Genomic DNA, 17,190 nt, shown 5'->3' with positions numbered 1-17,190 from the left:
CTCCATCGAGCTTCGTCGCGACTGCGCACGCGCGCCGGCCAACCTGACCCGCTTATCCTCTTTTCTTCCCATGACTCAGCCGAGCCGAAAGCCCTGCCCCCGCCACTCCACCGCTGACCTAGATTTTTGCATCCCTTTCCACCTATCCCTGAGCGACAAGGACGTCACGTGCCTTCTCGGTCACGTGGTGCCAGCTTCCATTTTGTGGCGCAGTCAGCGACCGAACTACCCAGTCGGGAGTTAGACGCCGTTGGAGAAGGTTCGAGGTAGTTGATCGCCGAGTGTCGATTGGCATCTGTCCTACTACGATCAAGAACGACCGATCAGAAAAATACAGGTTCGTGCAGGTTTTGCAGCTGTTTGGAGACTGCGAGGGGGGGGGGGCTGAGGAAGGGATGAAGCGTGAGGAAGGAATACCCAATTAGCGGGTCAACGGGGAGGGTCTTTTTTGACCTCTTGCAGGCGTCGGAAGAAGGAAATGGTGGTTTGCGTTTGAACGGTGGCTGGGCGCGTCCATATTTAGTTAGGCCGCGGGGAGCGCAGGCGGTGCCGCTGCTGAAAAGTCTAAACGAGGGCTGCGGGTGCGGCGGGCTTCCGCCGCCATTTTGTGGAAGAAATGGCGTCTGGCGAAAAGCTCGGGCCTGCGGTAGAGCGCATGCGCGGGTCGGTCGCTCCGAAGCCTCGCAGGGCTGGTAGTCGGCGCTATGTCATAAAAGGCGAAACGGATGCGTCGTTCTCTGATTGGCTTTGGGGAAAGGCGGTGCTTGGACGCGAATTCCGACTGGAGCAGCAGGCGTGGAGGCGGGGCTTGTTTGGCGCTCTGCCTGCCTTGATGTCAGATTGCGGCAGCGAAAGGCGGAGCCGGTACTGCGGCACAGTCCAAAGGGGAGGGCGATGCCAGCAGCTGCTGACCTATTTTTGTGGCAGCCATCTTGCTTCGGCATCTCTGTTCGTGGTTTCCTGCTTAACGCATTGTTTTTTTCTCTACAGCTGATTCATCTTTAGATACACCATGAGTGGTTGTCGTGTATTCATCGGACGGCTCAATCCAGCCGCCAGAGAGAAGGATGTTGAAAGATTTTTCAAGGGATATGGACGCATCAGAGACATCGACTTGAAAAGAGGCTTTGGATTTGTCGTAAGTGGAAATAAGCCGTTCATGTACAACTAGGATTTCAGTGGCTCTCCCTTTTTTGGGGGGGGGGGGGAATCTGCCAGTGGTAAAATACTGCATCCAATTGTATTTTTTAAAAAATAGAAGCAATGATTTCTAAATAAAAATAGTTTGGTTTAATGTAAAGTTCAAATGTAACTTAAGGATTTGGGGGGAAATGTAAAAAAACCTATGTTACTGGTGTTTAAAATGGCATTCTGGTTTGTTAAATTAATTGACTATAAAGCCAGAACTCAGCAGATCCTATTTTTAACAGGAGTTTGAAGATCCAAGAGATGCTGATGATGCAGTCTATGAATTGGATGGAAAAGAGCTCTGCAGTGAAAGGTAGATCATTAGTATCTTAAGATGTCTTCCCCAGGTACTGTAGTTTGCTGATCTGAGTGATTATGAATGCCTGAGCAATGAAATAAAATGGTTTGGTCTGTCTTTCTAGGGTTACAATTGAACATGCAAGGGCCCGTTCTAGAGGTGGAAGAGGCAGAGGTCGATACTCTGACCGTTTTAGTAGCCGCCGTCCACGAAATGATAGAAGGTATCATGTACACATACATAGCTAGAGCTAAATGTGGTCTAGAGGACCTGACAGATACTTAATTCATTTTTTATTAGATGTTGCTACTGAACTAAACATTTTGTTCCAGAAATGCTCCACCTGTAAGGACAGAGAATCGTCTCATTGTAGAAAACTTGTCATCCAGAGTCAGCTGGCAGGTTTGTTGAAACATGATTATCTCTTAGACATCAATTAATGGGTATGTAATATGTAATATGTAAATTGTTTTTTATTAGAACTAATTTTTATCTTAATTTTAAAACATTATCAAAATTATTAATATTTAATGCTTAAATACATTTTCAAAAGTAGATTAATGGTAGAGTTTTTAATGTAATTTTACCTTGTTTTCAAAATCCATTTTAACCACTTTAAAAATCCATTTTATTTGCCAGCCTATCTGTGTCGTTGGCCTTATGACGAGGAGTGCCTGTGGGTTATCCTAATCGTTCTGTCTTGGTCACTCTTGGTTGGGCCTGGTTGACTTATCCAGTCAGCTCCTCCAGTGTATCAGTTGGCCACCTCTAGATCTGTGTTTGCTGGTCTAGACGTAATCGATGCACTTCCTTAAAGTGCCGGGTTGCAGCGATCCCCGAAAGTTAAAGAGCTCTGAGTCCTAAGTTGAGAACTGTACCTCCTGTAACGCTTCGAAAATAAGATGATGATGATCCGAGAGAGTTGAAAAGAGATACGCATTAGGTGGTCGTTGGAATCCTGATCGCAGTAAAGTGGTCCTTGGTGTAACTTCACAAGATTAGAGAATGTCTGGATCCGCCAGTAGTCTGCTAATAGGGAGGGCTGTGCGATTAAAGGCTTCCTTCGACTGGGTAGTGTTCTTCACATGGTTGGCGAAGAGCCAGTCGGGCATATATCATGACGGTATCTTCGATCGCTTAATGCAGTTTGCTGCTTGGCTAGCCTAGGGAAATTTTAATGAAGGTAAAGTAAACTATATTTTTAATGACATATGGGGCACAAAATAACTGGTGTTTTTGTAAATGTACTGTTTAATCATAAAAGATTTCAGAATGCTTTTCTGCAAATAAACTGTTATGCATTCTGTTTAGTAAACTGTATAGACAAGTAACTTAAATGTTAAAAGTTGTTGAGCATTTTGCTTAAAGCAATTTGCTGTTTTCATTTATTTCGTGCCCTGATGTATTCTATCAAATGTAGTATTATCTACAATTGTGGCATCTGCCACATTGTAATTCTTAACACCTTTTCTTACAGTAGTATTTTTTAAAATATTATTCATGAGTATTGTTTACTGCTTTGTCTTAACGTGTTTGATCTTGTGTTAGGATCTCAAAGACTTCATGAGACAAGCTGGGGAAGTAACCTTTGCAGATGCACATAGGCCCAAGTTAAATGAAGGGTAAGTATCGTGCAGTAATAGTGATTGAGGTATGGAGTAATTATACTTATACTGTAATAATGTATACTGTCCTTTCCTGCCTGGTGTCCTCTAGATGTTGTAGTCACAAAATATTTGGAGGACACCAGGTTGGCAAAGGTTGATGTATAGTGTTGGAGAAAGGTCTCTATTAGAAGAAATAGTAAAAAGACTATAGTAAAATGTGCTTTTTTTCTTAAGCTTATTTTATTCACTAATTTGTATGTCCTGTTTTATACTACTAGGGTGGTTGAATTTGCCTCTTACAGCGATTTAAAGAATGCTATTGAAAAGCTTTCTGGCAAAGAAATAAATGGAAGGAAAATAAAACTAATTGAAGGCAGCAAAAGGCACAGGTAAGAATTTTAATTTATAAATGTTTGCATATTGTCATGTTTGAGATCTCTGCACAGAGAAGAACCTAAAATGAATATTTTATTCCATTACAGTAGGTCCAGAAGCAGGTCCAGGTCTCGTAGTAGGAGTTCCTCAAGGTCTCGTAGCCGTTCTCGCTCCAGGAGCCGCAAGTCTTACACCAGATCTAGGAGCAGGAGCCGTAGCAAGTCACGTTCAGTTAGTAGGTCTCCTGCCCCTGAAAAGAGCCAAAAACGTGCTTCCTCAAGTAGATCAAAGTCTCCAGCTTCTGTGGATCGCCAGAGATCACGCTCAAGGTCAAGATCTGTTGACAGTGGCAACTGAACAAATAGTTTGCCCTGGGGACTTTTAAATCATACTTGCTATTAGTTGTGGTAAGTATGTGACTCCTGGGAAAGAGGAACTGAACGGGGGTGGGGGGGTTAACAGCTTTGTATATGTGGACCACACAAGTTACTGAATTAATTGTATTGTCTTTTTGATAATCCTTTTCCTGCTCACTTCATTAAGTCAGAAGTGCATAGCTTTATGTATATTGCTAGAGCTCTTTGAAGAAAACTTTTTTTGTATTTAAAGAGAACCCTACTTTTGAACATTTTTAGTTATCGGTGTACTCCAGTATATGACACTTAAGGTGTTGAAAACGTTTTATTGGCAGTAGAGCTCTACACCAGCTGTAAATAAAGCTTTATTTCAGATTTTCCATGCTTCCTTAGTGTTCCTGCATTGGCTTGGTCTCCATTATTAATTAAATAAAATGCTACTAAAGTTGTGTGTTTTCTTTGAAAAAAGTAGTTAGCATAAGGTTGGTTTATATATACACAATACTTTACAACTACTGAGCAGGGAATGTAAGGGCGAGCTTTTCAGAAGAACAAATCATAATCTCTGCATGACTAGGCACTCCATTTGAGGGGGGTTTTGAGTACAAGGGGAGCTGGAACTAGAACATAGGTGGTAAATCCCTACATTGCAGAAAAACTGCACTGACAGTATAAGATAGTATGCTTTTTCATTTTATTTTGCTGCAGCATCTACCTTTCCAAAGTAGACATTAGTTTTCACTCACTACATTCGACCCATTTTAGTTAATCTTCAAGCCTCTGCTATGGCAAAAAAGCCAAGAGCAGAGATGACACTAGCTCTTGATGCATCCCTGTAGGAGCAGCAGCAGTGGCCTGATTTATATTGAACTTGACCAGGTTGTTTTTTTTTGTTTTTGTTTTAAAAATTCCTGTCTGCAGCATTTAAATGATTTTGAGTTCCTTAACAGTCCAGGAGGGTTAGAGGAAAATACTGCATTTTCATGGAATTGATTGTTCTAAAATACTAGACCAGATTTTAATCACTACACAAAACATGATGAAATCTAGACAAAAAACATTTTAATCACTGTGTGCCTAATGACCCTTTTAACAGCTTTTCTTGTCCAGCTATTAGGCCCCTTTACCTAATGGGTCTAGCATCTGGAAATCCACCAGTAGCTTAACATGCTTGAGCAGTTGGGGAGGATTCACATCCATGAGAATAAGCCCTTCCAGTTGTGCAGAACAATTGCTCTTCGGACTATCAAGGCAGTTCACAAGAGAAAAATACACAAGATAAAGTTGTTTAAATGTAAATTAGAAGATTAAATATAAATTATATGTTAAAAATAGAATTTACTTGAGGCATTTTAAGACTGCAAATTCAGAAGCTGGGCTATGCAAACTACATAGGCCTGGATTAGATGGTAGGCCCCATTTCAAGAACCTTTACCAAAGGGTTTCACTTTTCCTATATGGGGTGGGGAGCGTAGTAGGCCATCTCAAAATCAGGCTGAAGCTAATGGCACCTGCACACTGTTTTGTGCCATTCACAGAGAAGAAGCTAGGAGGATGTGTTTCCTGCTGCCGTCTGCCAGGCCCACGAGGCTGGGTCAATGCATGCTTTCCAATTGACCTCTTACAGTGCGTGGCCTGCATGACAAACATGCCCAACTGAGTGCAGGGTGGTGATGGGTGAGCTGATTATGGAAGGCCAATTCAAGTCAGATATAGATTTCTTGCAGTCTTGTAAGATTTTTTTTTTTTTTAGCTGAAGATCCAGAACAATTCTCGCTAGGAAGGGAGGCGAGGTACAAAGTCGAAGCGGCAGTATTTTAAAGCGCTAGTTAATCCTTGCGCGGAGGAGTCCGTTGCTGGCCTCTCCAGCAGCACCTTGCGCCCTGCCGCATTATCGCCGAGACGCAGGCCTCGCTGCTACTGGGCGAGGCGGCAGCTTGCGAGCCCGAAATCGGGAGCCGGACTTGCCATTGTGTCAACTGCATTTCCAGACTGTTAAGCAACCCGCCGACGATCCCATGCCCTATTCATATACAGCGGAGTCACTCCGTACCGCCTCTTAAGCCGCATAAGGAACCGGGGACTGTCACATTTGTGGAGCCGCTGCTTCTACGTCCCCACTTCTGCAATGCAGGGATAAAGACGCAACCAGAGCAGTTCTCGGTGACTCCCCTCTTCCCTCCCCGTCTGCAATGCGGAAACTAATAGGCATTTGCTGCATATATGTTTCTCAAATGCCGACAAGCTAACGCGAAATATTCGCAGCTTAGGTCTTCCTTTTCGGGGGGGGGGCACAAGTTGCTGCCCAGCAGCTGCGTTTATAACCAAAGCGCTGCGTTTCTCCATGGGCAGCTTCCCCCTTTACTCGGCTAGCGCGGGTGGGGAGCAAAACAAAATGGCGTCAAAACTGCCTGGTTTTGTGGGTCTCGCGAATTATGCAACTATATCTCTCCCTCACGGTGTCCGTGTTTCAAATTCTCGCTCTGCCCGCTGCCGTGGCTGCTCAGTTTCCCAGGGAAGTCAGCCGCCATTTTGTCGCGCAGCGGGTAACGGGGTGGGGATGCTGTATGGTTCCCATCCCACCGCGAAACCTATTTTTTGTTCTGTTAAGCGAGCCTTGTTTGCGCTGCGTGTGACAGGGAACTTGTAGGCACGTGTTGAGTACATATAAATTCATAGCGAAGGGGTTCTGTATTGATGAGGATCCCGCACGGAAGGCAGGGCGCCTGTCTAGTACAATAAGGATGAAGGGTTGCTAATTTATTGCGTCTATATCCTGCCCTCGCCCCCCTCTCCAATTAAAGAAAAACCCCTCAAGGCAGCGTTCCTCCTTCTCCCCTGGTTTTCAACCCCACAACAGTGGCGATCAGCCCGAGGCCAGTGTTCCTTCTCTCAGCAGGGAGCGTCTTCCACTCAAAAAAGTTGAGCAACTCAGATCATGTTGCAAGAAAATATCTCCCTCCATGGAAAAAGTTTGGCTCCAAAACAAGGATTATTTTGAGTCACAGGGCAGGGCTTTTGTACCTGTAACAGAGACATGACAGGCAGACATTCAACAGGTGTGCAGTTCTCTGTGGAGGTTGGTTGGTGTGGAAATGTTGAATTTCTGCCTGGCAAGCTTTAGCTCAAGACACAAGAATCCGGCTTAGTCATGAGAAAGGCCAACCCAATCCTCTGAATCATGCAAGTGGTATTAACTATAAGCCGTAAATAACCAAGCCCTATGCAGAGTAGACCCATTGAAATTAATGGACCTAAGTTTGTCATGGCCATTAATTTCGATGGGAGGTATTCAGCGTAGTGCTATGGCAATCGTTCCATTGGTTCAAACATTTCAGCTGGTTGGACAAAAAAACCACTCCCCCCCACCTCTGCTGCATACTGTTCAGTGGGTTGTCTCTGCCCTTGCTTAATCAATTAGGGGGGGTATGGGAGGAGAGGACGCGGGTGGCCCTGTGGGTTAAACCACAGAGCCTAGGACTTGCCGATTAGAAGGTCAGCTATTTGAATCCCCACAACGGGGTGAGCTCCCATTGCTTGGTCCCTGCTCCTGCCAACCTAGCAGTTCAAAAGCACGTCAAAGTGCAAGTAGATAAATAGGTACTGCTGCGGCGGGAAGGTAAACAGCATTTCCGTGCACTGCTCTGGTTCGCCAGAAGTGGTTTAGTCATGCTGGCCACATGACTCAGAAGCTGTACGTCAGTTCCCTCGGCCAATAAAGCGAGATGAGCACCGCAACTCCAGAGTTGGCCATGACTGGACCTAATGGTCAGGGGTCCCTTTACCTTTACCTTATGGGAGGAGAAGAAGGGGTAAAGCCCTGTTGCACTAGTGGAGGTCCTTGCTTGGCTTCCACTAGCAAGACCTGTTACCTGAATCCAGCCCAATGTGCCTACTCTGAGTAGGACTAACACTGGATACAACCCTATACAGTGGTACCTCAGGTTAAGAACTTAATTCGTTCTGGAGGTCTGTTCTTAACCTGAAACTGTTCTTAACCTGAGGTACCACTTTAGCTAATGGGGCCTCCCGCTGTCGCTGCGCCACCGCTGTACAATTTCTGTTCTCATCCTGAAGCAAAGTTCTTAACCTGAGGTTAGCAGAAACTGTAACCTGAAGCGTCTGTAACCTGAAGTGTCTGTAACCCGAGGTACCACTGTATCTATAATATGAAACCACAAACTAGAACCCATCATTTATGGAATTTCACCAAGTAGCATAGGAAGATAGTTTAGGACCATAAATGTGATGTGCTTTATTACAAGGTAGTAGAAGTATTGAAAAATCATTTTTTTAAAAATTCCCAATAATTAGCCATTTGTTAGTAAAATTAAGAACATTTCAACAGGTAAATTACAGCTGTTTGGTAATCTTTACTTTTGTCTATCTCTGAGGCAAACACAGTTAAGTCTGCCCCATGAAATCCAGATTAGGTTTATTATTATTCATTTTAAGTATTTATAGTCTCCCTTCAAATAAACGTTTTCCCAATAAAACAGATAAAAATGCAATAATACAATCAAACCAATAAAATCTAAAAGCCACAGATAAAATGAATAACCTGGGATACAATTACACATATAAAAGGCCTTTGAAAATAAAAGGGTCTTTGCCTGTTGCCAGAATTTATCATCAATTTGCCATTTTGTTCCACAATTGCTGTTTAACTAATCTAGAGCCAGATTAACAATGTGGAAAAGTGCAACTGGGAAAGGCAGTTTCCATGTGCTTAACTATATCTACATGCCTATGCATGTAGTCATAACTGAAGTTTACACAAGTTGAATCTCAAAAACCAAACAGCTCTCAGTTTTACAAAGTTTCATGCCATTGGAAACTGAATGTATGGTCTATTGCTGTATCATAAAAATTAACAAGGAGATTACATGCATTGAATAATCCAAATGATGTACAGTAGATGATTTTATTGAAAAAGGCATCCTTTAATAAAATACTTCACTGATAACTAGGGCTGCCATACATCCAGGATTTCCCAGAAATTACCGGGATTTCAAAGGCGGAAGTGACGTCCAGGGAGAATTTCGGGAAGGCAGCTGTTTGTCCTGGATCTTCGGCAACTTTCGGAGTGCCTTGGTTTTTACTTTTGGAAATATGGCAACCCTACTGATAACCCTGAAGAATGGCAACTACTTAAATCACAGATTGGACTCTGGCAAACTTAACTAAATTGAACTGTCCTGGCAATCTATAGAATAAATGCTGATCTTTAAAGGAAGGAACAGGTGCCCCCCTACCAAAAGATTGTACTTGCCATTTGTTTCTTTTATCTTTTCATAACTCCTGAAGATCACAACCAGGAGAAGTCCCTCTCCCAACTGGAAAATCAGGTACAGAGAAGGGAAGATGAAGAGTGGCCCAATGACTTCAGATGCAAAGGCCATCTTGAGGACGGTTGAACAGAGCTGTACATTCTGGCAACCGGTCTCCAGGCAGACTATCCGCCTGCACCTGTGCAGGAAACACAGAGCGGTATGTGACTATTACATAGTTCTGTACATACCACTCCCAACACATGATCATTAGTTTACAGAGTTGCTCACACAGTTTCCCCATATCACCAACTTTATCCCACCTACTTTAGCACTATAGATAAGTACTCCAGACCTTGAACTCGCCAGCCAGCAGTAGAAGGGTGGAAAGGAAAGGGTCAGTAAAAGAATAGCAATGCTGCTTTAAAGTTGGAGAAAACAGCCCCTGGATATAATTCCCTGTATAGTGAAGGTGCTAATGTTTGACATTTTATTATGCTTTTATATTTGTTGGAAGCTGCTCAACTGGGGCAACCCAGTCAAACGGGCAGGGTACAAATAATAAAATTACTACTACTACTACTATTATTAATCAGCTCTGTATGTGTGTGTGACACACAATACATAATTTGTCATCTGCTGTAGAGTTTGGTTGATATAAGAAGTAAGGCATTCATTTAATAGTGGAAGCAAGATGCCTGTCCTCATGTTGTGAAGGAAACCTCGGAGAAGGTTAGCTGGTGAACATCAGATTCAGCCACAAGATGCTAGATCTGGACACCTCCTGAGAAGGTTGATTTGTTTACACAGTTCTTGGAACAGGGCCTTCTCTGAGGATCTTCATGTGCCGGGAGTTAATTCAGAGGAAAACAATTTATAAGGTAAATCCTGTTCCAAACTTAAAGATTGACTCCACTGAATTGTGGAGCCGATGTGCTTCATTTTGAACTAAACAGAGTTTCTAAGGAGTTTGCAAAGGCCTCCCCAATATGGTAGTCAAGCCTGGAGATTGCCAAGGTATGTTTGGTGGTGGTGAGGTCTCCCAGGTTCTAGAAGTGTCCACATTTGGCACACCAGTCTAGGTTGGCAAAAAGCACTTGTCCACAGCTGTCTCCAGGAATTCCAGAAGCATCCCCAAGTTGTGCACCTGCTCATTTAGACGAATGTAACCTCATCCAGCACAGGCCCTGTATTGGACTGTGAGGCCATTTCCCCCAAGCCACATGCACCTGTCAATCAGTTGATGTCACTGGGTGACATCAGCTAATTGGCGAGGTTTGATCCTGCTGGGGGCTGCTTCAACAGCACATTTCCTGTGGGGTACGTGCTGGCAAAGAAGACCCCAGCAGCCATCAGGATTGAATCCCCCGCTCATCAGCAAACAGATCCATCTCCCCATCCCACAGGTCAACTTGGACAGGTGGGTGTGACCTATCATGACATCAGATGATTGACAGGCAGGCAGCCTCACACACATGTCTAAGTGGACCTGCAGTGGTAGAGGGTGATAAAGGGCCAAAAATGTTCACCAGTTCTGGTGCAGATATTAAAAGGCACAGGGAACCAGACACAACTCTGTGGTATTTCAATCAATCAGGCTTCCAATCAAGCAGGGAATTCTACTGGTACAAGGTGGAGTGACTTTCATGATCCCCAGTTCAGTACCTGTCTTTAGGCAAAAGGATTTGGGTTTAGTTAAGAGGACATACTGATCACTGAAGCTGAAGAATGCAGACAGAATATAACCAAGGAGAAGCCAATAACAGGCATCAAAGCTGATGTTCCCAGCAAGCGTGGAGAGAAGATGATCAAGATACTGCGTCCGAAACTGACCACACTCAGAACAATTATTGTGATAGACAGCACAAGCAGAACAATCATACCTGCCTGAAAAAGGAAGAGAGGTTAAAACAAAACACCACTGCAAAACAGAATCTGTCTGGTCTCTTGCCCATGCACCCCACACATCCTGAATCCAGACCTGTCCGGACATTAGGTATTTACCATACAATCCCAGGTGACTCTTGAAATTTGCAGGAGTGATGATCAAGACACAAGTTCTCAAAGTTCACATATAAATTAGGAATAACATTTTCCTGCTTTGTAAAGCTTTTGGAAGGAGGAGCAAGATAAGGGAATGTTGTTATACACATGAAGCCTTAGAGAAAGGCACCATTTTAACTGCAAAATTAATGACATTAGGATCTGAAGGCTGTCTGAACAACTTGAGGTTTAATCCAGACAAGAGAGAGGCACTCCTGGTCAGTTGGAAGGCGGATCAGGGAACAGGGCTTCAACCTGTGTTTGGTTTATAGTCCCCTTGAAGATTTGGGCTCGCAGTTTGAATGTACTCCTGGATTCTGCCCTGACTTTGGATGCCCAGATTTTGTTGGTGGCCAGGAATGTGTTTGTATAGTTACGACTCATGCACCAACTATGCCTGTTCTGTGAGATGTCAGATCTTGCCACGCAGTGATGCATGCTTTAGTTACATCCCAGTTGGACTACTGTAATGCACCCCAGATGGAGCTGCCTTTGAAAAAATGTTTGGAAGCTTCAGTTGTCCAGACTGCTATGGCCAGACTGAAGGCAGGCTGGTTACAGGGAACATGTCACTCCCCTGTTGAAACAACTTTACTGGCTACTGGTCTGTTTCTGGACACAATTCAAAGTGCTGGTTATGACCTATAAATCTCTATATGGCTTGGGCCCAGGTTATCTGAAAGATCCTATTTCCCTTTACACACCTGCCTGGGTGCTAAGGTCCTTGGCTGAGCACCTTCTCTGGGTCCCATCAGTGTCAGAGGCATGGTTGGTAGAAACATGAGAGAGAGCTTTTTCTGTGGCTGTTCTCATATTGTGGAATTTCCTCCCAAGAGAGGTTAGACTGGATCCCTCCTTGTTATCTTTCCTTTTAGCTGGAAATGCTAGGGATTGGATCCAGGACATTATATGAGGCATGTGCTCTATGCCTGCGTTTTGTCCTCTCACTGTTCCATAATAGTGATGAATGTGGCTATGTATTTATTGGACAAATGGGGAAACCCCAGCCTTGTATTCAACCCAGTAACTATCTTCCTGTCAAGGTGGCTTTGCCATTAACTGTCTAGTTCTGCCTTCATAAGCACTAGCACACATCCTGCTTACCTGAGGTTCATGTCTCATTTTGATACCAGACTGAGGATGTTGGAAAGATTTCCACCGGGGCAACAGCCACAGATGAGTACAGCCAGTGCCTCAGTGGGTTCCAGTTGGAAGAGTTTGCCCAGCACGAATGCTGTCAGAGGCATGATTCCATACTGAGCCACCACGGCAACAGCTACTTCCTTGGGTTTCTGGAGATAACCCATGATTTTGGAGATCTCCATTGTGCAACCCAGAGATACCATAACAATGAAGATGACAACAATAATGACGCCATTCAGGGCATAGTCAGCCCTTTGACCAAACCCAAATGGAAAAGTGAAATTAGCCAAAGAGGAGTTGGCCAGCTGCCTTGGCCTCCAGTGTTCCAGGTTTTCATAGGTGTTGCTAGTGTCAGCTGGTGGAATCTTAGTCATCATTCTCCCTATGGGGATTGACAAAGGTGTTGAAGAAGGTGATGTTAAAACATTGAAGCCATAATCCTCATTGAGCCTACTGATCACTCAAGACCACTCTTGTCATTTGTTGAGGATGTAGAACACTCTACACATGCACTACAAATACTTGAGCATTACCTGTTCATTTGTCTTGTTTTACGCCGGTTTTGAACGCAGGTTATAGGGTTCAGTCTGGCTCCACCATTGTTCCCCCCTCCCTCTAATGTTCCTATTTTGAATCATTGGGAATGGATAAGGATTTCAGTGATTCTGGCATAATTGAAGTTTGTTTTGCACCCACTATCTTCTGTTGAACCAATGCCTGCTCTATGTCAACTGATCTTGGTCCATTTACATTCCTTCTTATTGAACATTTCTGTAGTGAAGCTATTTACTGACACATTCACAACAGAATAATAGACATTATGGGAATGCACACACAAAACACACACCACAATAAATTAATTTACTAATGATTCCATACACCACTTTGCAGGGCAGTTGCATTTTGCTCCAAGTTCTACTATGAGGTGAAGCTTAAAAGCACCATTCAGTCGGGGAGAATCCTTCTTCTGTCTAATCCTATTTTTGTTTGTTTGTTTTGCTTTCTTACCATAGAAAAGAGAGGAAGGTCAATGATTCACCATGGAGATGAAATCCAATCCCAATTGATTCCTTTGGAGATTAGATATCTGATGCTTCCTCCCCCGATCCATTCTGGATGTGGGAGAAAATAAAGATTTTCACTTCACTGCTTTCTTCCTCTGTTCTGGAACTTCTGTGCCTTTCTTATTAGGAAGTTACCCAGCTCCTGTCTTTAAGCACACGGGTAAATTATTAATTCTTTCTGTTAGAATTGAATCACTCCAGCAAGCCAATTTTCCAGCCAAATTGCTCTGAGGACTCTGCTGGCAAGAGGAAGGAATGTGGTAAGCTTTTCTCTCTTCCTGGCTTGCCCTATTCCCACTGATTTCAAACAATTCTGAATCCACAGAGGGTCAGAAGAAGTTTGGAGGATGGACAACTCTTGCTCAAATTAGGGGCAAGACCAAGACAGCTGACGCAAGCAGTGTGAACTAGTGCCTGGAATGCACGTGCATTTTCTTCCCAGACTTTGAGGTCTGTCAGTAGACCACAAGGTTATTTATTCAGTTATTAGGTCAATTGCTGACTAACGGCTCCATCACTCTAACCCAGAGCTAATTCAAAGTCATCTGACACTGGGTACAATGTTTTTTAGGGTTTTAACAGTTCAATAATGCATGTTTTCTCAGAAGCGAGTTCCACCGGGTTTAATGGGAATTACTACAAGGGCTGGACCTTTAAATACCTAGTTATGAACATGGGTGTTGAGCCTGGGAGAGGTAATTTGAGTGCACAGATTTTAATAGGCTCAGGGCTTGTCCATACCATGCTTGAGTGTGGTTTAGAATTGGTTCCCATTCATATACAGTGGTACCTCGGGTTACAGATGCTTCAGGTTACAGACGCTTCAGGTTACAGACTCTGCTGACCCAGAAATAGGACCTCGGGTTAAGAACTTTGCTTCAGGATGAGAACAGAAATTGTGCAGTGGCGGCGCGGCGGCAGCGGGAGGCCCCATTAGCTAAAGTGGTACCTCAGGTTAAGAACAGTTTCAGGTTAAGGACGGATCTCCAGAACGAATTAAGTTCTTAACCTGAGGTACCACTGTAGTCTGCTCTCAACTTGCCGAGTGGGCAAGTTGCTCACTTGGAGCTATCCGTGGTTCTGAAACTTCTGACCTGTCTTGCCCCATGGATTCTGATGTGAGGCCTGAACATGACTCTTCCTGTTCTGCTGCCACACCATCTCTCTCTCTCTCTCTCTCTCTCTCTCTCTCTCTCCCCCTCTCTCTCTCCCTCTCTCTCTCCCTCTCCCTCTCCCCCTCCCTCTCCCTCTCCCTCTCCCTCTCTCTCCTGGCCAGATTCTATTAAAAGCAACAGGACATTTCTGTGAGCAATTTGTTCCATTGGTTTCAATGGCACTTAGCAATCATGACCCACTTTATCCAGAGTAGAACAAAAACCACCTTCTTGTACTCCTCTTAACCTGGTGTTTGCTTCCCACTACTCAAAATGCCCTTGTGCTTCCATGCCTCTAACATTTCTTGCCTTTTGGATGCAGTTCTGTAATTCCATACAGAGCCTGTGGTATGTCATGGTTGGACTACTGGATCAGAATGCAGGAGACCAGGATTGAAATCTACATTCAGCTACGAAGCTAGTCAAGTTTGTTAGCCTAAGCTTCCCCACAGGGTTGTTGTGAGGATGAAAAGGGGAAGAATCAGCTCCTCCAGCTCCTTAATATTATTATTATGATTAAATGGCCTTTGCCAACTAACAAAGGCTTTGGTGGCCAAAAGGTATTGGGCATATTGCAAAAACAAAGAGCCATTTATATCTTGCGATATGTGAGATGTATTTCTCTTTTTTGTAGCTACCTAGCCAGGAAAAGTGTTTTCCCATATTGCTGGCAGTTGGACTGAGCCAATGCAGTGATGGGCTGGATGACATAAAATGAAATCATTGGCTGGGAATGTCGTGACGCCTCCCCCTCCATCCCACAGCCCCGATCTGGTTCTGCAACACACACACACACACACACACACACACACACACACACACACACCGGCTTTTTGTTATTTTAATCAGACACACAAGGCCAAACCATGTGAACAACATCACAAGTAATTTGGTCCTGGAATTCTCCATTTGTGATAATCAACTTGGATGGCTTCTGAATATTGTGAAAGAAAGGGGGATTTCTCTTGCCGGGGGAATTGACAGATTTTGTAGTAATACCAAACTCTACAAAGTGTGAAACTCTTTCTGAAAGTTGTATGGGTTTAAAATTAACATCATGAGTTCAGGGTCCGTTTTTGCTTTATCAGATTCAATTCAGCTGTGACATTAGCTCAAACTCCAATTGAGTGGCATGTAAGGACCACCAGATGGCAGTGTGGGACTTCTTTTTCCATATGATTTTATCTCCAGTTCAGGCAAAGTACCAGCCTTTTCATTTGTGCATACATATCTTTAAAAAAATTCTTGCTTTGTAGCAAGGAGCATAGAAGTGATCTTTACCATCTAAAACTATCTTCAGTGTTGGGAAATGTTCAATGTTGGGAAATGTTGGGAAACTGAGGCATGAAGAACAACAGCAGCGCGTTACAGGGAAAAAGCAGTTTGAATGTTCAAAGCACGCAGTCATCACATTGAGCCTTACAATGACTCTCTGAAAGAGGCTAGTATTAGCTCTGTACATCTTTTCCTCATACAAGGGCAGTTTGGCTCCACTGGTGCATCCATGCAACCCCAACATCGCTGCTGTCCTGCCCTACCTCAAGTTAGGCTCTCTTTGCAGTCAATGACAGGCAAATCCAGTTCTGACAGAGGATGTCAAAATGGAAAACAGAGCTCAAGTCTTACCTTTCGATTGTGCTTCTTGACAGTTGGCATCTGACCAGATAGGCAGCCCAGAGCTATGAAGGAGAGGGAGAAGGGAGAAGAAGAAGAAGAGTTTGGATTTGATATCCTGCTTTATCACTACCTGAAGGAGTCTCAAAGCGGCTAACTTTCCCTTCCTCCCCCACAACAAACACTCTGTGAGGTGAGTGGGGCTGAGAGACTTCAGAGAAGTGTGACTGGCCCAAGGTCACCCAGCAGCTGCATGTGGAGGAGCGGAGACGCGAACCCGGTTCCCCAGATTACGAGTCTACCGCTCTTAACCACTACACCACACTGGCTCCCAAAAGGTAAACACCACCTGAAAGCAAACAAATGCTCATCAAAATGGGGAGCATTTGAGAGGTATGCATTGAAGTAGAACTAGGCCTCACATATATCATGAGAAAGTAGGGGGACGGGGACAAAAGGCACAGATCTGCGTAAAAGTTGGATATGCTTAATGTATAGATATCCAAGCAAATTGAGGAATAATCAAGTAATTTAGGTGGGCATATGATACAGCTCATCATAGTCAGGAAGGCTGGGACCAGGTGACCTGTCTGGCAGCTTGGTTTACTGCCCAAGTGTTAACTGTTGATGGGCAACTGCAAGGCCCGCCCCCCGGCTCTCCTTTCTTATGGTTAAGAGATGAAGCTGCCTTATACCGAGTCAGGCCATTGGTCCATCTAGCTCAGTGTTGTCATCACTGATTGGCAACAGCTCCCCACTGTTATAGGGAAAGAGCCTGGAGATGCCGGAAATTGAACTTGGGACCTTTTGCATGCAGTCTTTAAACTGGACTTGGATCATATAGCCTTTCAAACAGAAGGCAGTCATCTGCAAAGCAGGACACACCATCACCCCAGCAGGAATTGTTGGAAGCATTCTGGAAAATCCAGTCTATGCAGTCCCACCTCCCACTTTCTCTGCTCCCTCAAAATAAGAGGTTGTGGGGATTTGTGTGTGGTGGTTGTGCATGTGTGTGTTGAAGTTGTCTTGTTTTAATTACACTTAGAAGGCTGCCATGGTTAGAAATATGCTTTAATTC

At 44.1% G+C, this 17,190-nt stretch overlaps 2 protein-coding genes across 4 annotated transcripts; one reads left to right on the top strand and one right to left on the bottom strand.

The window, feature by feature from the left end:
• The first annotated feature begins 208 nt into the window (after positions 1-208).
• SRSF5 (serine and arginine rich splicing factor 5) lies at positions 209-4,202 on the top strand. 3 transcript variants are annotated; one of them, XM_053384901.1, is made up of 8 exons: positions 210-337; positions 991-1,138; positions 1,431-1,501; positions 1,611-1,709; positions 1,819-1,888; positions 3,035-3,108; positions 3,372-3,482; positions 3,576-4,202. In XM_053384901.1, exons 2-8 carry the CDS (start codon positions 1,013-1,015, stop codon positions 3,823-3,825), a joined length of 801 nt encoding a protein of 266 aa, XP_053240876.1. In that variant the 5' UTR covers positions 210-337; positions 991-1,012; the 3' UTR covers positions 3,826-4,202. The 3 variants fall into 3 exon arrangements, with proteins under 3 accessions (XP_053240893.1, XP_053240876.1, XP_053240886.1); XM_053384911.1 differs by lacking the exon at positions 1,611-1,709; XM_053384918.1 differs by lacking the exons at positions 3,035-3,108; positions 3,372-3,482; positions 3,576-4,202 and adding an exon at positions 2,126-2,679 and having other exon boundaries at positions 209-337.
• Positions 4,203-8,288: 4,086 nt separating this feature from the next.
• SLC10A1 (solute carrier family 10 member 1) lies at positions 8,289-13,695 on the bottom strand. The gene is given in 5 exon segments (XM_053367555.1): positions 8,289-9,293; positions 10,804-10,846; positions 10,849-10,997; positions 12,242-12,662; positions 13,289-13,695. Coding segments are annotated over 4 exon segments (894 nt in total). The 5' UTR covers positions 12,658-12,662; positions 13,289-13,695; the 3' UTR covers positions 8,289-9,007.
• Positions 13,696-17,190: the final 3,495 nt, after the last annotated feature.

This window comes from Podarcis raffonei, chromosome 1, assembly GCF_027172205.1.
Source record: "Podarcis raffonei isolate rPodRaf1 chromosome 1, rPodRaf1.pri, whole genome shotgun sequence".
NCBI classification, from domain to species: Eukaryota; Metazoa; Chordata; class Lepidosauria; order Squamata; family Lacertidae; genus Podarcis; species Podarcis raffonei.
This window is presented reverse-complemented; position numbering and strand designations above follow the sequence as displayed.